This window comes from Sorex fumeus, unplaced genomic scaffold (genome assembly GCF_029834395.1).
Source record: "Sorex fumeus unplaced genomic scaffold, SorFum_2.1 ptg000015l, whole genome shotgun sequence".
NCBI lineage: Eukaryota > Metazoa > Chordata > Mammalia > Eulipotyphla > Soricidae > Sorex > Sorex fumeus.
In genome coordinates this window covers 18513247-18538051 of record NW_026606072.1, presented here as the reverse complement: position 1 = coordinate 18538051, position 24805 = coordinate 18513247, and the positions used below count along the sequence as shown (strand labels likewise).

Here is a 24805-nt window from a genome sequence, read left to right as displayed (position 1 = left end):
TTTCACACCACAGAGACTGGCCCATATCCACAAGAACAAAAGCAACCAGTGCTAGCACGGATGTGGCGAGAAAGGGACACTCTTTCACTGTTGGTGGGAATGCCAACCGGTTCAGCCCTTTTGGAAAACAGTATGGACGATTCTCAAAAAATTAGAAATTGAGCTCCCATTTGACCCAGCAATACCACTCCTGGGAATATGTCCCAGAGAGGCAAAAAAGTATAGTCAAGGTGACATCTGCAATTGTTTGTTCATTGCAGCACTCTTTACAATAGCCAGAATCTGGAAAAAACCTGAGTGCCCGTGAACAGATGACTGGTTAAAAGAAACTTTGGTACATTTACACAATGGAGTACTATGTAGCTGTTAGAAAAGATGAAGTCATGAAATTTACATACAAGTGATACTACATGGAAAGTATCATGTTAAGGGAAATGACTCTGAAAGAAAGGGATAGACATAGAAAGATTGCATTCATCTGGGGAACATAAAGTAACAAAATAGGAGACTAACACCCAAGAATGGCCGAGATTAGTACCAGGAATTTTACTCCATGGCTTGGAGGCCAACCACACATGCTAGGGGAAAAGGGAGCTCAGATAGAGAAGGGAACACCAAATAAAGGTGTTGGGAGGATCCTCCCAGGATGGGAGAAGCATGCTGAAAGTAGACTGTAGACCAAACATGATTGTCACCCATTGCCTCTTTTGCAAATCACAACACCCAATAAAAGAGAGAGAACAAAAGGGAATGTCCTGCCACAGAGGCAGGGTGGGATGGAGGGGATGGGGGGTGGGAGGGATACTGGGATCCGTGGTGGTGGGATATGGGCACTGGTGGAGGAATGGGTATTTGATCATTATATAACTGAAACCCAAGCACAAACATTTTAAGTCTACAACTGTACCTCATGATGTCTCACAAAGATAAAAGGTAAAGGTAAAGGCCCTCCCGTTGTTCATCGATTTGCTTGAGCGGGCCCAGTAACATCTCCATTGGAGACTTTGTTTTTACTGTGTTTGGCATATCGAATACATCACGGGGAGCTTGCCGGGCTCTGCCGCGTGGGCCAGATACTCTCGATAGCTTGCCGGGCTCTCCGAGAGGGGCAGAGGAATCGAACTCGGATCGGCCATGTTGGCTGCGTGCAAGGCAAACACCCTACCGCTGTGCTATCACTCCAGATGTCTCACAAAAAAAAAAAAAAGGAAAAGAAAATGAAGTGACATGACACTTGATCTGAAGAACTGAGAGTAAATGAAAAAAAAAAAAGGAACCTTATGGACTACAGAGAGGGCCAAATGCATACTTGGTAAGCAAGAGCACATATCCGATTCCCAGTACTGCATTTGATGTCACAAACACTGACAGGAGTATTCCCCCAGCACTGAAATGGGAGTATGGAAGTAGTCATCAATATAGATATGGGCCCAGGATTTTTCAGGGGAGGGCTCACCCCAGTGGGCTGCTCCTGCCTGGAATGTTTCTGGGGACAAGGCATTGCTTGTGCAGTGTGGGGGATCAAACACAGGCCTCCTGGCATGCAAAGTGTGTACGTTAGCCCTTTGAGCTATCTCCCTGGCCTCTGAAAAGAAAGTTTTGCTCAAAGAATTATAGATGCTCTAGAATTTGGCCCTGTTTACTAAGCTAAAACAAAACCAAACTGGCATTTATCCATCTTTCTCAAAGGTGACATATATCTACACGTATCTGGGTTTAGGGGTTATGTATACGTCCCAAATACATTTTCTAACATGAACCTAAAAATAAGAGAAGTCTAACTTTTTCAGTTGAACACAATGGCTATAATACACAAAAGACAAGAATGTGAATTCCACTTTAACTTTCACTTTGAAAGAAAGAAAATGCTAATTCCCAGAATTCATATTCCAAGGAGTTTCTTGCCAACTCAGATCCAATGGGGTTTTCTGCTGGGGATTTAACTCTAGCAGTTACAGAAACAAGAGGGGGTGGTGTGGTGGCCCAGCTGTTTCAGGAGGTCATGACTCAAACAGAATTAATCCTCCCCTGTGGTAAAGAAAAACACTTCACCCTGAGAAAATACACTAGCAGGAGGCCGCACTGCTCCAGGCCTTCCCTATTCCCTTGCTCCTCCACAGGGCCTCAGCAATCCCTCTCTGCCATGTGTCCCGACTGGCCCTCTGAGGTAAGCAAAATATCCTTCCCGCCCAAGAGGAGTCAGGCCAACAGGAGTCACCATACTTGGCCCTTGGCAAAATCAGGCTGGGGCAACTATAAAGTCATTTGTGCTAGATTAGAAACAAAGGAGGAGTCATCAGACAGTAACAAACTCTCCCAGAGTTTATTTGTTGAGCATTAAGTTTCGTGACCACCTGGGGCCTGCACTAACACTTTGTGTCAGAAACAGCAGTCAAGGACATAATTCAGAATTCACTTTCCTAACACTGATGTCCTGGAGACTTCATTTCTAAAAATGAGGTATTTGGTTTACTGTCCCAATCAGTAAAGGAATGGGGCAAAACTCAGAAAAGATCTAGTAAAGTAATCAAATGGAAGTGAATATGCTGAAACCGTAGAAAAATCTGGCAATAGTTGCTGTGACACCCTGAGTATTTTGATTACAGCCCAAATAAACCTACTTACCTTCTATCTCTACAAGCAAAACCCAGCGTATTTTTCCCCATTAGGGGTTTAGAAAAGACTATGAGAATGAATAAGAAAGAATAGGTGCATATAAGTATTCAGGAGAATAGAGTATAGATGAAAGGTAGTGATAAAGATCACTCTCTTTGTCCTTTTTCCCATGCTAATCAAAATATCTTACTAATGTGCCATCATGATTTTTTTTTGTTTTCAAATTATCTTAGGAAAACGTTTAGAATTATAGCAACAATAGCATTTACAGGTGAATTTACATGGAACTGCTGACAAAGTTCAAAATATCACAAAGGATCTTGAGAAGACAGTTGAGCACTTCACATAAAAAACTGAGCTATTAGGTTAGCGAGGCCCAAAATGATAATGAAGATGTGAAAGATGTAAAAGATTAATTTGGGCCACGTAAATCGCTCTTCTCGGTGGAGGGAAATTATATAGATGAGTGATGGATATATGAACACAAAGGCCAGGCCACATGCTGCTCCCGAGTACCTGTAAAACAAAAGCTTTGTGGGTTAATAATCGTCTTGCTTTTTCCTTTGTTTGGTTTATAATGAAGCTAATATAGCACAATTCTTGCTCTTCAGTCTGTTTTTGCAAGAAAATTATTTTTGATTCATTGCTGATATAAAGTATTTGAATTAAAAACGTATCTTATGTGCTAAATAATGTATCCTCTATTTCACTTGTTTAAATAGTACATTATTTCCTGTTCATCTTTATCACATCTGCTTGACAAAGAGCTTTTTCATTCTTCTTTCAAACCTCCATCGTTCCTGTGGCTCAGTGATTGTGACTATTTCCGCAGAAACATCTGGAGAAAGCCTTTCCACCTTTGATCTTTTATAAACTACTCACACATTCTGAGTTTCTAAAGCTCTGAGAGCATTTGCTTAAGAATGGAAACAGAGATGTACAATAGTGTAACTGTCAAAGATAATGGTGAATCAGAAACACCTAAATGTGAGACTTACAGAGGAAAATGCACTTCAATAAGCATCAGGCATATTACTGTCCCCATTTATTTTTTGCTACTTTCTTAGCTAAGACTCTCACAAAGGTGCTTCTGCTCTATATTTTGCATGTTAAAGAAGAGAACGCAGATCCTTCTAAACCCCTGTGTTTATGGAAATCTGAGATTACAACTTTACCTTGATCAGCTCGATCAATCATATAATTTGAGAGAAAGAATATGAAGAATTGTTTGGGTTATAAATTTTTACTTTCTAGCACTAACTGACACTAAAGTTTTGAGGAGAAATGGATTAAGAAACTTTGTATAAGAGATCTTCCAAGTACCAGTAAGAAGTTATATGTTAAATAGTAACCTTTTTTTTTTTGCTTCGGATAAAGAGAAAGGAATATAGTAGAATATAAGAAAAAGAAAATAAGAGAGGGAAAGGTACCTAAGTCGAAGGGATAATGAGTTTTCAAACAAAAGAAATAAGCGAAAATAGAAGAGAGTGAGGAATCTTAGCTAAAACCAGGGACATCATAAATCTTAGATACTAGTAAATATTGCATACAATTAAACTAAACCCTAATCATCAACAGAAAATTCATACTATTAGCACCAACATATGAAGGGATGGGGTTATTGGCAGTACCTAATGATTCCTCCTATGTTTGGGTAGAAACAGGCCATGATCACTCCAGCTCCCACAATTAACAGATTGAGAATCAGCACGTGGAATATGCTAGAGAAAAAAAAAATAGAAATCAAAACCCTGACAAATTACATTATGATGAGAATACAATAATAAAAATTCTTTTCACGGCAGAGCCTGGCAAGTTCCCTCTGGTGTATTCAATATGACAAAAACAGTAACAAGTCTCATAATGGAGAAGTTACTGGTACCATTCAAGCAAATCAATGAACAATAGGAGGACAGTGCTACAGTGCTACTGACAAAAATGTTGCATGCCTTAAATTTGACAAAAATAGGAGGCAACAATAGTATTCACTGCAGGTTAAGGGGCCAAAGTCACTGGCCTTTTTGTGATACTATAATATAAACAAGTTAGATGATTTATAGAAGCAAAATTATAAATCACACCCTGATCCATAACACTACTTTGAAATATCTTTGGAAAGTAATCAAAGACATGAAAAAAAGCTATTAATATAAAGACAACATAGAAAAACAAAAGTATGCTTGAGAGCAGTATAACAACTAATTCAACTAAATATATTAAATATTATTTTTAAAGTGATAAGGAAATACAGTGAAAGTTACTGTTTTGAGATTTGAGACAAGTTTTCCTTTCTATATCTAACAGATTTCTGTATCTTCCAATATTTCATTCTAAAAAGTGTTTTGTAACTTTTATAATGAGAAAATTCATTATTTAAAGGGGCTATTTTTTAATCTTTCTGATCCAGCCATTTCAATCTATTCAGTTTTTACCACAAATAGATTCTTCACTAGATACTTGACATTGATTGACATGGGGGAGGCGTTGGGGTGGTGGTGGTGTTGGGCCACGCCAATGATGCTCAGAGCTTACTCTTGGCTCTCTGTTCATGGATCACTCCTGGTGGTGCTGGTGATCAAAACGGGCTGCAAGACAAATGCCTTTAGCCCTGTACCGTCTCTCTGGTACCTCAGTAGATCCAGTAGAAGTTAACAGTTTGGGAATCAATTTGGGACACGAATAGAAATAAGACAGTTGCAATTTGATGCACAAGAGGTAACATTTCCCTGAAAATTATTTCCAAGACCTAAATTTACATATCAGAACAACCTCTTGAATCCAAGATCTTAGGGTAATTAATGCCAGAAAATGTTATGGAGAAAATTAAAAGTAAGGAAAATCATTTACACAGATAAATGGTTAGTCATTCCTCCTGTTCCTCTTGATGAACTACAAATACATTCAGGCCTCCAGATCTTACTCTATATCCAGAAACTTCAACATTAAAATTGCTTCAGTGCTTTGAATCACTGGTTGGTCTTTTGTTATTTTTGTACTGTAAAAGGAAACAACTTAGTGCATTTTCCAAAGTAGTGATTCGCAAAGTATGACCACAAATCCCAGAGAATGCCTGATACCTTTTTCAGGAAGTCTGTGAGGTAAAAATTATTTTCATTATCATACCAGACATTTGAGAAAATCGATGAACAACGGGAAGACAGTGCTACAGTGCTACCAGACATTATATGCTTTGTAAAAGCTGCCCTATAGCACGGCAAAGGCAGTAACACTTATTTGTATGTAGATCTCCATTCTTGACTGGCAAACATGGGAAAAGTTATTTAAAAATTGTCCTTCAGGGACTGGGAAGATAACTCAAAGGGATGGAACAAATGTTTTGTATGCTGGAGCTTTCAGTTTTGTTTGGTTTTGTTCCATACCAAGTGAGGGTTGTTCCTGGCAGTGATCAGGGGGATCATGGATGCCAGAGATCAAACCTCCAAGCAAAGGATTGCTCCAGCCCCTAGAGCTTTCTCTCTGATTCCGGTTTGATTCCTGGCACATCGTTGCTCCCCCAGTACCACTTGGCAGAGATGACACTGACAGCACCATGCCCAGAAAAGCCCCAGAGAAATCCATTTAGTGTGGTTCCCCCCAAAAAATAAAAACAAATTTATTGGTAAAGGAATAAAAATGATTAATTTAATCATTTTCAAATAAGATTAATTTCATAATTTCATATGTTCAAATCATGTGTTTTGAACAAATATTCTTTTTTAGTATTCAGAATCAAATAGGAAATCTATAATAAAGTACACCGCAGGATACTTAAGTATCATGGCTATCTTGAGGAAAAGTACCTGTGCAAGTGGAAAGTCAACCAAGTTGGATTTCTCTAAGGAATGGTCTTTACCTTGGAGACAAATTATGGCCATTCAGACCTGAGATAGGAACATATCATTTAAAAAAAAAAAACAGTTGGTAGCATGTGCATCCAAAGACAAAATTTGAGCTTTCAATGAAAAATTAGAATTTTTTGAGACAGTATTTGCTACCCAAAGCTTGGCAGTTTTTCAATATTTAAAAACTTCTATATAACAGTGGTTGTAAAATAAACGAAAGTGGGTTTTAGTATTACTTAGTGAAGTGTGCTCATGTGGAAGATCTACAGAGCTATGTGAATCATTATTTCCCAAATGATTAGTCATGATGCTATAACTTCATGCATTAGTAAAAGACCAGTGTGAGGAAGATTAGTGGGGCTTACTGCAACCAAACTTCAGATTCAACTAATTTTTAAGAAACTTGGCATAGAACCCAAAAAAGAATGTCTATAATTATTTATCTATGTATTAAAAGAACATCTTTTTCTAATTATATGTCTACTTGATGGTGGATGTTCTTTATATATTTAAATGAAAAACAACATATAACAGATTGAATGCAGAAGAGAAGAAAGCATATTAAACGTTGAGTTTTTAATACATTAAAGTAAAAATTGGGAGAAAATATATCACATAAATATAGTATTCATTTTAACAGTAGTATTTAAAAGAACTAATAAATATTTGGAAATTCTATTTCAATTTTTCACAGGTTAAATATGGATAGACAGAAGGGCATTTTGAGCTCCTGAGAAACCTCAATGAGCTTGGTTATCGTGTGGATATGAATACATTCATTGATTTAAAGAAGGCCTTTGATTCTGTTGAGAAGGGAGTGGTCATTGAAGCCCTAGCCAATCAGAGCTTTCAAACTCAATACATCAGGATCCTCCGTGAGCTGTATTACGGATTCAATACCAGGATCTCACCATTCTATAAAGAAGTGATCATCCATGTTGAGAGAGGGGTTCGGCAGGGTGATACTATTTCACCGAAACTATTCAGTGCCACCCTCGAGAACGTCATATGACGACTGGAATGGGAAGGAAGGGGAGTGAAGATAGATGGTCGGCAACTACACCACCTCTGCTTTGCTGATGACATCATTCTAATAACACCAAACATTAGCCAAGCAGCACAAATGATGACCAACTTCGACTGTGAGTGTGGAAATGTCGGATTATAGCTGAATCTCACAAAGACAATGTTCATGAGAAACAGTCTTGTTACTGATGTTCCATTCACTCTCAACAGAACGACCATCTCCGAATGCAACAGTTATGTGTACCTCGGTCAAGAAGTCAACATGACGAATGACCTGGCACCTGAGTTGCTCAGGAGGAAGAGAGAGGCTTGGAAATAGCTAAGAGGATGAAGAACCTCCAGCTCCGGGCACATCTCTTCGATTCCACTGTTCTTCCTGCATTAACATACGCCTCAGAGACCTGGACCCTATGAAAACAGGATGAGAATGCTATTCGGATCTCCCAAAGAGGAACTGAAAGAGCTATGCTTGGAGTATCACGCTTCACTCAAATGAGAGAAAGAATCCAGAGTTCTGACCTCCGTCAATACTCAAGAATCAGGGATGCTGTCTCGTTTGCCAAGGCGTCGAAAATCAGATGGGCTGGACATGTAATGAGATTTAGAGACAACCGCTGGAGTAGAGCCATTACTGACTGGATTCCCTGGGGCGTCAAAAGATTGTGTGGCCACCCACCTATGAGATGGTCAGACTTCTTTGTCAAGACCCTGAACGATTGGTTTGAGGCTCCTCGTGTTCCTAGAACGAGCAGATGCCATTGGGCTACACTAGCACGTGACGGGGATGAATGGAGACATTACAGGCGCCCACTCGAGTAAATTGATGAGTAACAGGATATCAAGTGATCAAGTGATCAAATATTGATAGATGAACCACATTAAAGTTCCTGGGGGTTCTCAGTAAACTTTAAGAATGTATGCTTCAAAGTAGGCATTCTATGAAGCATTTTTCACTGTACGGCAGGTTATACTGCACTCATGATGGTAGGAGAATGAATGAAGGTGAGTGAATACAAAAGAAAATTTCCAGATTTTTTCCCAAAAAGAAAAATTCTAATATTCAATAATAAGTAAAATATGGCAGAAAACAGGATTATGTATTTACATATGATTTTTTTAAATCTATGATTTCATTCATTAGACGAATGGCATCTTGAACTCCTGAGAAACCTCAATGAGCTTGGTTATCTTGTGGATATGGTTGATCGTGCTGAATCTTTTTCGGAACCCGGCTTACTCGCATGGTTTTCCTTCATCTAGTGTTCTGCCAATCCTATTCAGGGTGACTCGAGTGAACAGCTTGTAGATGACAGACAACAGGCAGATCAGGCGATAGTTGCCAATGTCGTGGATGTCTCCCTTCTTGTACAGTAGTACAGTCCTGCTGATTTTCCATTGGGACGGAACCTTGCATTCAGACAGGTAACATGTGAAGAGTCAAGCCAGTGTATTGATGAGTACTGATGGTAGGTTCTTCAGGTGTTCAGGTCTGACCTTGTCTGGGCCAGGTGCTCTTCATTTCTTTACCGATGAGATGACATGTTGGATTTCGGAAGGGAAAACATTGGGAACAACATATCCAAGGTGCAGAATTTGGTATGTGGGCAGGTGGATGTGGCTACCAAACAGATCTGAGTAGAAGTCATGGATAATCTTCCCCATTGCCCTTCTGGAAGATGAAATAGACCCATCAGGATGTCGGAGGGCAGTCATCTTGGTCTTGTAGTTGGCAAAGGACAGGCGGGTGTTGCGAATGCTTTTCCTGGCTTCTGCCACATCTGCCAGCACTGCTGCTCTTCTCTCTTTGAGGTCTTCCTTTATCGCATCTCTGCACTGCTTTGCAAGCTCAGACGTTTGCTTATGGTTGCCTGAGGCTTGCGACAAGCCACATTGGCGAATGAGCTCAAGAGTTTTCGAAGACAGGCATCTTTTTGTGGCTATCTCTCTCTTGGTGTTCCTTGCACAATCATGGAGGTGCTGTACCAGTCGACTGATTTCATCGTCAATGTTGTCAACAATGGCATCTTCCCATGTTGCGGCAATAGTGCCAAAGAGCTCCCAGTTGGTGGTTGTTCTGGGAGTTCTCTTCTTAAACTTTGCAGCCCTTTCTCCCCGCTCCTTGAAGAAGAATTTTGCACGAAGGAGATGGTGGTCCAATCCCATTTGGAATTTTGGGAAAACAGCGACATCGGTCAGGCAAAACCATTGATTGACTATGATGTGGTCAATTTCGTTGTGGAACAGTCCACCGGGAGACTCCCATGTCCAACATTTAGATTCGGCCTTCTGGAACTGTGAGTTACCATGGGTAGTCTTGATCAACATGAGGAATTCAGTCTCTCACCCTGTTTGTTCCATTCTCAATCATGGGTCCCAATGTGAAGTTCTTCGGCTGATCTTCTCGGTCCTATCTTGGCATTAAAATCACTGACAATGATCTTGTAGAAGGTGTGGTCTTCTTTATAGAACTTCTCCAGCTCCATGTAGACTTCTCAATTTCTCCTTCATCTTAATTGGATGTTGGTGCATAGACGAAGATAGAAACTGCCGGCAGTAAGTCACATCTATTCAAGTGTAATCGATTCGGGTTGTTAGGCATTCGAATAAATCAATGCTCATGGCCAAGTTCGTGTTGACAAGGACACCGACACCACTGACGCCTCTTTTGTCCCATGTTCTGAGGAACAGTTCTTCTCCAGAGTCGAAAACAGCATGATGTGATTGATGCCTTCTCGTCTCGGGCAGACCAATGATGCCTAACACTCTGTCTAATGTTTATTGATTTAAAGAAGGCCTTTGATTCTGTTGAGAATGAAGTGGTCATCAAAGTCCTAGCCAAACAGGGCATTCAAATTCAATACATCATGAGCTCTATTAGAGATTCACTAACAGGATCTCACCATTCTACAGGGAGGTGATCATTGATTCCAAGAGAGGGGTTCGGCAGGGTGATACCATTTCACTGAAACTCTTCAGTGCCACCCTCGAGAACATCATGCAACGACTGGAATGGGAAGGAATGGGAGTGAAGATAGAAGGTCAGCAACTACACCACCTCCGCTTCGCCGATGACATTGTTCTAATAACACTGAACATTAGCCAAATGGCACAAATGCTGGCTGACTTCAACCATGAGTGTGGAAAGGTTGGACTATAGCTGACTCTCGGGAAGACAATATTTATGAGAAACGATCTTGTTCCTGACGTTCCATTCAGACTCAACAAAATGAACATCTCCGAATGCAACGGTTATGTGTACCTAGTTCGAGAACTCAACATGATGAAGGACCTGGCACCTGAGTTTTGCAGTAGGAAGAGAGCGGCTTGCAACGCCTTCAAGGGTGTTGAAGAAATAGCTAAGAGCACGAATAACCTCCAGCTCCAGGCAAAACTCTTCGATTCCACTGTTCTTCCTGCATTAACATATACCTCAGAGATCTGGACCCTACAAAAACAGGATGAGAACGCTATTTGGTTCTCCCAAAGAGGAATCGAAAGAGTTATACTTGGAGTATCATGCTTCACTCAAATAGAGAGAGAATCTGGAGTTCCAACCTCCACTGACGATCAAGAATCAGGGATGCTGAATGATCCGTTTGAGGCGTTTCGTGTTCCTAGAATGAGCAGACCCCTTCCTCCCTCACCACTCCATGTGCGTCCCTCCCGAAGCTGTGTACTCGGTCGAAGAGGACGGTCTTCCCTGAAGAGAGACAGACCAGTCTTCGGTTGAGGGTATACGAGTAGCTGCGCTCCCCTGCTAGAACCTCCAAACAAACTCTCTAGAATGAGCAGACCCCATTGGGCTATACTAGCACGTGACAGGGACGAATGGAGACATTACTGGTGCCCACTCGAGCAAATCAATGAGTAAAGGAATGTCAAGTGATTTAGTGATCAAGTGATGATTTCATTCAGTATCTTTACTTTGGATGATATAAATATAATATAGAGTATATATACTACAGGGATCTGAAGTTACAGAACTTCAGTTTTCTAGGTGGGCAATATTAGAATTGTAGCTGCTGCTGTTGCCAGTGTAAGAGACCTGGTAACTCTTGACTTTTGCTTTTAAGAGACTCTTTTAATTTTAAATTTAATTTTAAATTAAAAAATTTTAAAACAACATGGGCCTGGAGTGATAGCACAGTGGGTAAGGTGTTTGCCTTGCACACGGCTGACCTGGGTTTGATTCCCAGCATCCTATAGGGTTCCCTGAACACCGCCAGGAGTGATTCCTGAGTGCAGAGCCAGGAGTAACTACTGTGCATCGCCGGGTGTGACCCAAAAAGCAAATAAATAAATAAATAAATAAAACAAATCTGTAACTGATAATTTGATGAACAGCAGAGATCACTGAAAACAATGATTAGGATCACTGGGTTAGTTGGTCACTACAAATGCAACCTTTAAAAAAGTTTTTGGGCTACATCTAGTGGTACTCAAGAATTTACTCTGTGATCAGGAATCACTCCTTGCAGTGCTCAGGGGATTACATGGGGTGCTGGAGATCAAACCTGGGCCAGTCATATGCAAGGCAAGTGTCTTACCAGCTATACTAACACTCCAGGGCCTACAAATGGAATTTAAAAAATTTAACCCAAAATTTTCTTCAATTACTGTTAATTTATTCTCAGGAAAATAGGCTAACAACAGTAGGTACTCTTTGCTTAGATGAATATATGATAAAACTTAAGAGTAGGAAGTAATGATGGGGTGATGAGATTTCAGGGAAACCTTGAGGCAGTAAATGAAAATTTCTCCTGTGTGCTGATGATTATTTGTGCAGATACTCAAAATGACACACCATTCCTTGCACACTTTACTTTCAATTCTAAACAGATATTACATATATAAAAATTTATGAATGTTAATTTACACAAATAAACATCAACAACCACAAATTAAAATAAAAATTGCAATACAAGTACCATGTACTTTACTCTTGGCACGATGTAGATTAATAGCCACTAAATCATGAGATAAATATATCTGGTCTCAATGCTACGTAACTGTACTGGAAGGAAATCATTTAAAATCATTCTGGACAAGGGAGTGGCCCCTATTTTTAAAACTCTTCAGGGAAAAGGAACACTAATGAGCTATACTTAGTAACCATTTTCATTGGAGCAAATTTTTATAGCAAAAGGACAGTCATATTTTAAACTGACCTGTTTGCACAGTCATTTGTTGCTTGGCACATCTTGCCAGTCAAGAGAAGAGCCCTTACCTAGGATAAATGTCACCGAAGACATGACCCAGCAGCTGGACACGAGCCAAGTAGCCCAAGAGGGGGTATACAGTCATCATCTGGAACAGCAGGAATATCCTTGCAATGAAGGACAGGATGTCACTGCTTGGGAAGTTGTCTAAAAAATTCTGAGAAAGATATTGATGTTAAAAACATAATAGTACAAGAATGGGAGACAAACACCCAAGAATAGTTGAGATAAGTACCAGGAGGTCTTATGGCTTGGAAGCTGGCAGCACATGCTGGGGGAAAAGGCAGCTCAGATAGAGAAGGGAACACCAAGTAAAGTATGTTTGGAGGATTCACTCAGGATGCAAGATGCATGCTGAAAGTAGACTATAGACTGAACATGATGGCCACTCAATACCTCTACTGCAAACCACAACACCCTAAAGGAAAGAGAGAGCAACAGAACCCAGCAACTTGGAGCAGAAAAGTGAAAGGACTATGCGTTAATCCAGGCAATCATTTCTGCCCAGAGGGGAAAGGGTGTTGCTCCCTTCCGCCCTCCTCCCTCTGGAAAGAAAGATGGCGGCCACATGGGAGCCTTGTGGACAGCAGGTATGAGCCGGGGGTGTGGGGGCGACTAAAACCTCATGGGAAGGGGGGCGTTCCGGTCCGTCCTTCACGCCCTACCGAGGTCACCAGTTGCCCCCAAAGCGGCTCTCCAGCACAGCCACGGCCCCAGAAGCACAAGGACTTAATGCAGAACCCAGCAGCTTGGAGCAGAAAAGTGAACAGACTATGCATTGATCCAGGCTATCAAGTCTGCCGGAGGGGAAAGGGTGTTGCCCCATTCGCCCTCTCCTCTCTGGAAAGAAAGATGGCGGCCACATGGGAGCCTTGTGGACAGCAGGTATGAGCCGGGGGAGTGGGGGCGACTAAAACCTCATGGGTCGGGGGGCGTTCCGGTCCGTCCTTCACGCCCTACCGAGGTCACAAGTCGCCCCCCACGAGCGGCTCTCCAGCACGGCCATGGCCCCAGAAGCACAAGGACTTAATGCAGAACCCAGCAGCTTGGAGCAGAAAAGTGAACGGACTATGCATTGATCCAGCCCATCAAGTCTGCCGGAGGGGAAAGGGTGTTGCCCCATTCGCCCTCTCCTCTCTGGAAAGAAAGATGGCAGCCACATGGGAGCCTTGTGGACAGCAGGTATGAGCCGGGAGTGTGGGGGCGACTAAAACCTCATGGGAAGGGGGGCGTTTCGCTCCGCCCTTCACGCCCTACCGAGGCCACCAGTTGCCCCCCACGAGCGGCTCTCCAGCACGGCCACGACTCCAGAACACAGAAACCAATTTCTTAACTATCTGACTTTCAGTAGAAATACTTCCAGGGTCAATAGGTAAAATAGCAGAAATCCAAAACCAACATTTAATTCTTGAACCCAGCTGTAGAAAGCAAATCACTTCACAATGCTTTTTCAGCATGTCTGATTTGGGGGGGGGGGGGGAAACTCTAAATAATAGTGGTGAATCTTTTATTGAAACAATCTAATCAAAGCGGATAGAGTGTTAACTAGAGTTCATCTGCCTCACAGGGACGGGGAGGGGTGGGGGGTGGGGTTTTATTGGGGTTCTTCATGGGAAAAGGTGAGTGTTGGTAAAGGGAAATGTGTTTGATGTTTGCATGACTGAGACATAAACCTGAAAGCTTTGTAGCCTTTCCCACAGTGATACAATAAATAAATAAATAAATAAAAAAAAAGAAAAAAAAAAAAAAGAAAAGCAGGTAAAAAAAAAAAAAAAAAAAAAAAAAAAAAAAAAAAAAGGAAAGAGAGAGCAAAAGGGAATGCCCTTCTACAAAGGTGGGGCGGGGTGGGGGAGGATGGGGATGGGGTGGGTGGGAGGGTTACTGGGATCATTGGTGGTGGAGAATGGGCACTGGTGGAGGGATGGGTACTCAATCATTGTATAACTGAAACCCAAGCATGAAAGTTTGTAAATCTACAACTGTACCTCACAGTGTTTCACTAATAAAAACAATACAAAACAAAACACAATAGCACAGCTGTTATTCAAATTGTAGCTTGTGGACTGGTTTTCTTTTGCAAATTGTTGCTTAATTATTTTTCAATAATAATAATGGACACTGAAAGTGCTTATAAGCTTTTACAGAGGTTTATTTCAGTTTTTTTTTTTTGCGTCACACCCGGAATGCACAGAGGTCACTCCTGGCTTGTGTACTCAGGAATTACTCCTGGCAATGCTTGGGGGACCATATGGGATGCTGGGAATCGAACCCGGGTCAACTGCGTGCATCATTCCAGCCCCAAGCTTTTACAGAGTTTTTAACATGATCACCCCTTACCCATACCCCCACCCCCATTTTACAAAAGGATCTGGTTGTAACTGATTTGGCAAAACAATAAAAACCCTTGCCTTTTACCACAAATAATTTGAGAAGCATTGCCTAGTAAGGTTCAAGCATAAACTTTATGATATTTAAATGGCTAATTTAATTCAGTGTATTTCATCAGTACTAGCTCTCTTGATTTTCCTTCTCTGAAGCATTATAACACTTTCAGAGACAATATTAGAGAATAAGGCAAAAATACATCCATTACTTTGTATCACTGTTAGAGTAAACAAAATCACTAAATACAAAATGCCACTTAACATCACTAAATAAAAAAAAATTACTTTTTTTCTTTCATGATTCTTTTCTTCTTTTTTTGGTTGTTATCTAAAAAAGTTAATCACAGAATTTTCCCCTCTTGATTACAAACAGTAACAATAACGGGTGTCATTCCCCTGACCCTGAAAGAGCCTCCAATTGTTGGGAAAGATGAGGAAGGAGAGGCTGCTAAAATCTCAGGGCTGCGACGAATGGAGATGTTACTGGAGCCCGCTTGAGTAAATCAATGAACAACGGGGATGGCAGTGATACAGTGATAATTACAAACATCACTGATATTCCTATTCCCAAGGAAATAGGTTTTATACGGAACTGCTCACATCAGGGGAATTTTCAGCAAACATTTGTCAGTCAAAAGGCCTCTGAAATCGTGTAAATTAAAAGAAGAACAATTCATGCTATGGTATCATCAGTATCTCTAAACCCACTTCTCTTATAAATAGATCACTATTAACACCATTCTTCACAAATAGACCTAGAAACTATTTCTAAGTCTATAATAGGTCAAATCAAAGAATTATTACTTATGGAAAATATTTTTTCACTGAAGGAATTTACAACTAAACAGTATATATTTATCTTGCTTCCTGCCACACAGTCCCAAATACATAAGAGACTTATGATAGGGACTGATAAACTAAGACAACAGTGTATCCAGGGCATTTCCTGAGCTGAGCTTGGGAAAATTAGGAAGTTGAATATATTCTCACTGGGTTTTACAAATCTATGACTACCACTAGCAAATGTTCTTCACACAAAGGGTATTACACATTTCATAAAAATCATAAAGTGCCATTCATACTATATTTTCTCAAGATGCATGAAAAACTATGGCATATGTTGTTATACTTCTTAATGGAAGACAAAACGAAAATTCAGAAAGAATGAGGAAAGTGCCTAACTCTCACCTTTAGAATAGGTAGTAGAGATGATATTCAAATGAATGTTTATCTGGTATTATATTTTGCTACTGTATCCCCCTGCCTACTCTTAGAAATGAGATACATGAAAATCATCACAGAGTGGGTACAAAGAGCCTTACCTGTTCTATACAATCTTTGGATAATGGTGGTGAAGGAAATGAAGCAAAAACCAGGACTCCAATATAGAGATAAGTTAATGTCACCAGCAGATAAGCAATAGACAAGTCCCTCACCTAAAAACAGAGAAAAAAAATTCCCGTAATACTGAATAAATGTGCAGAAGATCTTCCTGAATATGTCAAATAAAAAGACATTAATAAATACAAAGTTTTCTTTTTGTTTTATGGGTCCAATCTTCTAGGCGCTCATTCTGTCACACAAAGTAGTTAAGTGAAAGTCACATTTTCTTTAAGTCATCTAATTCCCACCCCCCCACCCCCCCAGTATTTTGGACTACACAGATTAATCTACCCCTTGGCAAATTTAGTACTGGAATATAAACAGTAACATAACATGATTGAAAGTCTGAGTGTGAGAGATTGCACAGTTAGGTTTCTTGCCTTACCTGCTGTCAATATGTTGAGTCCCTGGCAATGCATATGGTCCCCTGAGAACCTCACGGTGTGGCCCCAAACTCCCTAAAAAAACCCAAAAGGGCTGGAGCAACTGTATAGGATTAAGGTGCTTGCCATGCATGCAGCTCACTCCTATTCATTTCCCAGCAACACTTAAGGTCCCCTAAGCACCACCATAATAATTCATGAGCAAAAGCAACCAGGAGTAAACTCTGAGCACATGGGAGTGTGGCCTCAAAACTAAACAAAACCAAAAATACAAAACAAAACCAAAAATCTATAACCACATAAGAACCAAAAACTATGATGGAAATTTTGACTGAATTTCAAAGGTGAATTATTGCCAAGTTTTAATAAAGGGACAATAAGAATGTAATAAGCATGACTTACGCTTTACCAGGGAGCCACATCCGTAAGCCCCCATATTAAAATATTTTTAATAAAGAAAGAATGCTAGTTGAAGAGTAGATAATAAGTAGGTACTAAAGACAAGCTTAATAATCTTAAACAGTAAACAAAAAGAAATCAAAAGACAGCTATTTAAACAGCTGCATAATGTTATTTTTGTAACCAGTAAACAAACACAGACATTTAATAAAATGAAATGTTTTCTCCCACTCTTGTTCCCATCCTCTGAACCTTACACTCCAATCCAGAGTAAAAAGTTCCAAGATATTTAATGCAGCCAGCTGTTAGATCCAAACAGAACAAATTCCACAGCTCAGAAATCTGGTCTCCATCACCACTAAAATTATGGCCAAACAATTTATTACAACAAACTATGGCAATAAGCCTATACATTTTTTCACATTATGCACAAATTAGTTTGAAAGTTAGGAAAACAGATTTAAAAAAAACAAATACAATTTTATTTCACAGTAAAAACACAATTAGAAAACTAGATACTTGGTGTTTGCAAACATTTGTGATTTAGGGGAAAACTTTCTTCCTTAAATGGGCTAAACAATACCAGACCTAGAAATTTCAATGTTTGATAAAGCCACAGTAAAACGTCAGTAATGAGCTAAGAAAAATTATAAAGTAGGTCAAAGTTGACAATCAACTTGAAAACAAGACAAAAAATCAGGGTTGTTCTGATGGTCTATGTAGCTATAGGAACCTGAATTCAGCAACTTGTTTCCAGTTCTTTCAAAGAGCATCTAACTGTTTAGGATAGAGGAAGGAACTGTGGACCAAACCTTCAGGAGTTAGGGAGATGGGTTGTCTGTAGTTCTTGAGATTCCAGGGACCATTCTCTGGCTCAACTTATAGTCATCCTAAGAGTAGTCTCATGGTCTAGTATAGGACCAATAGAAAGGAATGAGGCAATGCTTATTTTATATCAAAGGGTAGTATCAATGATGATGTTTGAAAGTAACTCTATCTCCAACGTATTTAAAATCTCAAGAATAGAGCTAGGCTTGCAAATCACAAAATCTTGGAAGGCCAAAACAATTGTGTCAAAGAGATCTGTATAAAAGAGGGACAGTGACCAACTGATGGGTACTAGTTTGGTGGTATATCCCCTGATAACAGCTTCTGACTTCCTGCAAAGAGACATAACTTAGCAGACATTTGAGAGGAAACCGATGAGGATATGAAAGTCAAATGCAGGGACTTTCCAATAAGATAGTTTTCTCCTTCTGTTTCCCTTCTTATAGTACTTGATACTGATCTTAAATAAAGTATCTATTATGCAGAATTAGAATGTCATTGATTTTTATTATACAAGTAATATATCTTCTTTAATATGAAGACTCTCAAGGGAAAAGACAATGTCCCTTAACATTCCAAAGCAGTCGTGGTTTACACTTTTTGCATCATATTAACATTTTCTTTTTTAAAAAATATAAGTTGGTCCATTTTATAAGATTTCCTAATGACAGCGACTATATGCATTTTTTCATTGTTATATCTTCACACATAGGAGAGTATACCAGATACATAAACAGAAAGTCAGTTGATGTAGAAAATACCAAATAGAGATAATAAAAACCATGCTGGCTAGATTTGGGTGGGGCAAATAAGGAAGAGTGCTGAGGATGAAATCCAGGCTTCCTAAATCTGAGGCATTCACTTTCCGGCTGAGCCACAGCCCAGCCCTTGTCTGTAATAACTTTTTGTTTGTTTTGGGCTATACCGAACATGCTCAGAGCTTACTCTTGGCTCTGTGCTCAGACTGACTCCTGGTGGGGCTCATGGGACCATTTAGGGTGCTGGGGATTGAACCCAGGTCAGCTACATATACAGCAAGCACCCTACCAGCTACATTATCTCTCCAGTCCCTGTCTATAATTTTTATATTCTGCTACTTTCTTTACTAAGCACATTACTAGCATTCTCATTTAATGAAGTTATGATCATTTTCTTCATTCATACATGTACAATAAGCTTATAAAATCTGCTTACTGCTAAACTAATTAGCTGGTAAAGTCTATATTCATGCCCAAATCTTTATTTCTGGCCCCAAATTGCATGCCTTAAGCTACTACAATGAACCATTTTCTTATACATTTATATGTCACAGGTAACAAACAACAATAAATAAAATGAGAAGTAACAAATTATGAGAAAGAATTGAGCACACAGATGTTAGAGAAACACTAAAATCAGAAAAGCTCTATTTCACAGTAGTTTATAGTAGAACTTAAAGTTGCTGTTTCCATCTGAAAATACTTTAACAAACTCAAGCCATTACTCTACTAAAACTATAGATATTGGCTTCTTAAAAGCCATTTAATTATATATAACTATATAGTAATTCAAATTCTTAATATTTAAAAAGTACTTAGAAAACCTTTTGTCAGTTTTTTTTTAAAATTAAATCACTATGAGATGCAGTTACAAAGCTTTCATGTTTGAGTTTCAGTCATACAATGATCGGACACGCATCTGTCCTCCAATGCACATTTTCAACCACCAATGTCCCCAGTATCCCCCACCCTCCATCCCAACCTCCCCCCTGCCCCCACACCTCTATGGCAGACAATTTTAGAAAACATTTTAAAAATAATTTTAGAGGTGGGGAAAAAGCTATCTTTAAAAAAATGGGGCTCAAAGTAAAAAATGTTTAATTTTTGGGGTGTGTAAAGGTAAAGGCCCTCCCGTTGATCGTCGATTTGCTCGAGCGGGCCCAGTAACGTCTCCATTGGAGACTTTGTTGTTACTGTGTCTGGCATATCGAATACTCTCGGTAGCTTGCCGGGCTCTCCGAGAGGTGTGTGGGTTACCACACCTGGTGGTGCCCAGAACTTACTCCTGACTCTGTGGCAGGGATCATACCTACTGGGTCTTGGAGGACCAGATGGGTTACCAAGAATCAAATCTGGGTTGACCATGTGCAAAGCAAGCACCCTACTCTGGCCACAAAGTACAAAATATATTTAAAGAGTCACGAGTGATCATCTGCCCTGGTACTATGCCAAGAATTCAATTCTGCTTTGTGAATAAATAAAGACTGCCAGGACTCTTGGAAGGACCTAATCACAGCGATAATAGTACTGCAGCACTGTCCTCCCATTGTTCATTAATTTGCTCCAGTGGGCCCAGTAATGTCGCCATTGTGAGACTTGTTACTGTGTTTGGCATATCGAATATGCCACGAGGAGCTTGCCAGGCTTTGCCGTGTGGGTGAGATACTCTCGGTAGCTTGCTGGGCTCTCCAAGAGGGGCAGAGGAATCGAACCTGGCTCGGCAAGGCTGGCCTCATGCAAGGCAAACATCCTACTGCTGTGCTATCGCGACTTAAAATGATAACAGGGTTTACAGCAGGGCAAAGTGGGTTTGAGAGCTCATTCTGTTTTTCAAACATGACCTATAATTTGTTCCATGAACCATTCACAGACAAAATATCTAGTGAGGCATTAACATGATGGAAACTAACCATACAAAACTACTTAATCATTCAAATAAAGATTTCTACAGATGTTTAGTTAAGTAGACTACACAGATTTTTAAGTGAAGATGCAAAAAAGGAAATAACAAGACATAAAGCAGGAGGAAAAGCTAAATAAATGCAGGCAAAATATTAAAAAACAAACAAAAGGCACTGCACAAGATTCCCATTAAAGCGTGATGGAGAGAAGAGAGCTCAACAGGCAGAGCACATGCCATGTAAGCAGGAGGCTCAGGCTTGCTCCCTGGCATCACACTGTCCCTCAAGCACTGCTAGGAGTGACTCCTGAGTACCGAGCCTGGAGTAGCCCATCTAGTACAGGGCCTGGTCCAAATATCAAAATAAACATATGAAGAAACACCAAAGGGTTGGTCTACACATTAAGGACGGTGGTAGAGACTCTATATTCCCTTTCTTTGGGGATACCAGCAGGTGGAAGGAAAGAGGTGTGGGGAATCAGAGTGGAGTTCTGGTTGACTTCTTGTGCCAGGGATGAATTCATGACTGCACATGTGTGAGGTATACACTCTACCACGGAGCTCCATTACTGGTCCCAGGACTACAGATGTTCGGATGACACAGAATGAGTTGGATGATCTTTAACAATATAACTTTTTTTTCCTTTGGGGGGCAGGGGGGGTGGAGGGGGTAAGGTACGCCTTACTAAGAAATAGGATTATGTCCTGTTAAGTTATATATATATATATATATATATATTTATGTATAAATTTCTGTGTCTAGTTAAAAAAAAGTCAAACTTGGACAATCTATTATATCTGGTTAAGAGCCTCACTGTTCTTCATCTCAAATGCCTTTTACATGGCATTTAGTTTCAACATGGTAGTGAGAGACTGTAGAAATGCGTGGACACCTCATTTTGAGAACGAGGCTGGTCTGGCTGCGGTGGAACTTGGGTTTACCCACTCCTGCTCCACTGTACTTCCTTCTTGTCCAGGAACAAGTAGAACAGGAAGCTACTTGTTTGTCTTCTCTTTATTTGTATGCCCTAGCTTTTGATTCTCCAATTTTGCATGGGCTCATGTAGCCAGAGCTTACTGATACAGGAGAGGCAGAGAGTTACCCAATTAACCTACCATCACCGTGTGAAATCCCTAGAAAAGGTACATGCTGACTTGATCACAGGCATGAAGAAAAAGAACTCAAAATGAAAGAGCAGCGAGTATGCCTACCAACACGAGGAAAACCTCTGAAGGTGAAGGTTCTATGACTAACATTTCTCCAAAGTTGGTTCCCAGTGAAGATCTACAAGCCACTCATCAGCTTGCATGATCCTGAGAGTGAGAAGCAAATCATTTCCATAATAACTGAGCCAGGAGTTGCTGTAGAACTCACCCTACCCTAACTCAGTTATATCAATTACTTTAATAGGTTAACATTGGTTTACAAAAATGACTGTGCAAGAAACTGAGTGTTGAAAGTAGGTAAAGGGATATACCTGATAACCTTTCATTATCCGCACTGCAAACCATAAGGCCCCAAAGTACGGAGGGTGGAAGGGAGCTAGAGAGGGAGTGAGGGAGAGAGGGAGAGAGAGAAAAGGAAGGAGGGGGAGAGAGGGGGAGAGCGAGGGAGGGAGGAAGAGAAAGAGAGAGAGAGAGAAAGAGAGGGAGAGAGAGCCTGTCATAGAGATAGAGGTGGTTGGGGGTCAGGGGAAGGAAACTGAGACATTGGTGGTAGGAAATGTACACTGGCGAAGGGATGTTGGAACATTATATGACTGAAATCCAATCATGAACAACTTAGTAAGTGTTTATGTCACTGATTCAATTTAAAAAAATAATCTTGCAAGTATCATAATCATCAATGGGAAAAATTATGATTGTTTTGTGATCTTTCATGATTTTTGCTAAAACATTAACAACTCTCACTGTTGGTTAAAATGGGAAGAAAAATGAACCAATGGGAAAACTAGTATTGATTCACTAGCCAAATGAAAACATCAGAAATGGTGTGAATTCAAGTATTCGACCTTTTTTGTAAGAACTTACTAACAGTAGTTTGAACTTGAGACTCCTACCTCTCAAAATAAAACAAAGAATATAAGCAAGCGTTTTTGCCATGGAACTCTACCGCACTCCTTTCTTCCCTATGTGCACTGTTGGCCAATGTTTTATTCCTTTGTGCTTCAATGAGAGGAAGCAGCTCTGAGAATTCTTTCGATGTGAGTTTGGGGACAGAGTCCCTTTCTCTGGGACATATGCATTTTCCCCTTCACAACCATATCTCACATACATACTGATAGGTTCACCTTCCTGAAGTTCCTCTGGCTACACACCCAAAGTCTCTCAAAAGGCAACAGTACCATCATTTCCTCAGTCAGCTATCTCTTTAGTGACTCCAAGTCTAATTGCCAGCATTATTGCTTTGTATTTGATGATAGCACTTTGTCTTGATTTATTTCTCTTTGTCTGCCCTAGCTTTTAATTCTCCAATTTTGCAAAATATCATATGGGCTCATTACTGGGAAACTAGGACACAAGCCCTACCGTTGCTTTGAAAAATATATGTACAGTGACAATCACTGACAGACCTCGGAAAGAAGTGATGTAACTAGGATTTGTACTATTTTGCACTGAGCTGCAAATCGAAGGGGCTACTCAATTTTTCTCTTCCCTTCCCTCTGTTGATGGTGCTATGACAGGAGCTGCATAAATGCTTGGCTGTAGGGCATGCACACCTGGTTGGGGGCCTGAGGTCACATATCATGCTTTGAAGCTTGCGCACACCTGGCAATGGTGTGGCGAGAAAGTGTTTGTGGTATTGGGGGTCAGAAGAGCAGAGAGACCAGAGCTGTGCCTGGCACATGCAGTGGTACTGGGGATAAAACTCATGGCCCTACACATACAAGGCTGGTGTCTGAGACAGCAAGTCACCTCCCAGCTGCAGCAGATACCACTCTTAACAAAGACTCATAGTTCTAATCCTGTAGCAGCTCAATTATATCATATAGTTATCAATTTATACTGTATTATTAAAAGGACCTCCCGTTGTTCATCGATTTGCTCGAGTGGGCCCAGTAACATCTCCATTGGAGATTTTGTTGTTACTGTGTTTGGCATATCAAATACATCACGGGTGGCTTGCCAGGCTCTGCCATGCGGGCAAATACTCTCGGTAGCTTGCCGGGCTCTCTGAGAGGGGCGGAGGAATCGAACTCGGGTTGGCCATGTTGGCTGCGTGCAAGGCAAACGCCCTACCGCTGTGCTATCGCTCCAGCCCGTATTATTAGAAAATTATTAGAAAACCGTATTATTAGAAAAAATTATTAGAAAATTTTAAAAAATTATTAGAAAACCGTATTATTAGAAAAAAGTTATTAATTTAACCAAAGTACTTGAAATTCACACATAGAGAAATCATACAAAGTGAATGACTACAAACCTATAATGTGTTAACTTTAAGATTATTTTTTAGAAAGGCTAATTATTAGCACAAGAGTGTCAACATGAACATGAGACTTCAGGTTAATACTAGCTTCTCACCTACAGTTCAAGAAACCCATACATAGAACAATACTTCATTGTTTCATAAGATTCATAATTGGTATATGATCATTAAATTGCTCACCATCCTTTATTCAGAGGCTGGAGTAAAACTTTTCTTCATCTTCAGGATAGGCCTAGGAAAGAGTTTCTGCTAAATGGACCTCATTCTTATTAACAATCGGGTCATATAATCTTGTTTCTATTTTTGTCATGACTTTTGGATGACTTAAGGGTTAAGTTCTCTTGTTAAGTTCTCTTATCAGTTTCTCATACCTTTTTTTTTAGGCAAATGTATTTTTAGAGTTTTTATCTTCCCTTCCACTTTAGATTTGGTATTTATCTTGAAAATGTTTATTCTTATTGCATTTGCACTTTTGTCATTAATAGTCTTAAAGCCTGTGAGGAAAAATGAGAAGGAAATCTTACTTATCCTAAGTAAACATCGGGAACTTTGGGATATGTAGAGAAGAAATTGAGGGATAAAATCCCCTTTTACAAATTCCCTAACTTATTGCCAGTTGAATTAAACTGCCTACCTC

General features: G+C 40.1%; 1 protein-coding gene across 2 annotated transcripts in view; it reads right to left on the bottom strand.

Moving 5' to 3' along the window:
- Positions 1-2304: 2304 nt before the first annotated feature.
- SLC38A9 (solute carrier family 38 member 9) overlaps positions 2305-24805 on the bottom strand; it is a 69741-nt gene continuing 47240 nt past the window's right edge. For both annotated transcript variants that reach the window (XM_056112080.1, XM_056112081.1), the window contains 4 exons: positions 16410-16523; positions 12712-12860; positions 4248-4337; positions 2305-3132 (listed from right to left, as the gene is read on the bottom strand). In XM_056112080.1, the coding sequence (XP_055968055.1) occupies positions 2958-3132; positions 4248-4337; positions 12712-12860; positions 16410-16523 (528 nt within the window). In that variant the 3' untranslated portion in view covers positions 2305-2957. The remainder of the gene's footprint in view (positions 3133-4247; positions 4338-12711; positions 12861-16409; positions 16524-24805) is intronic.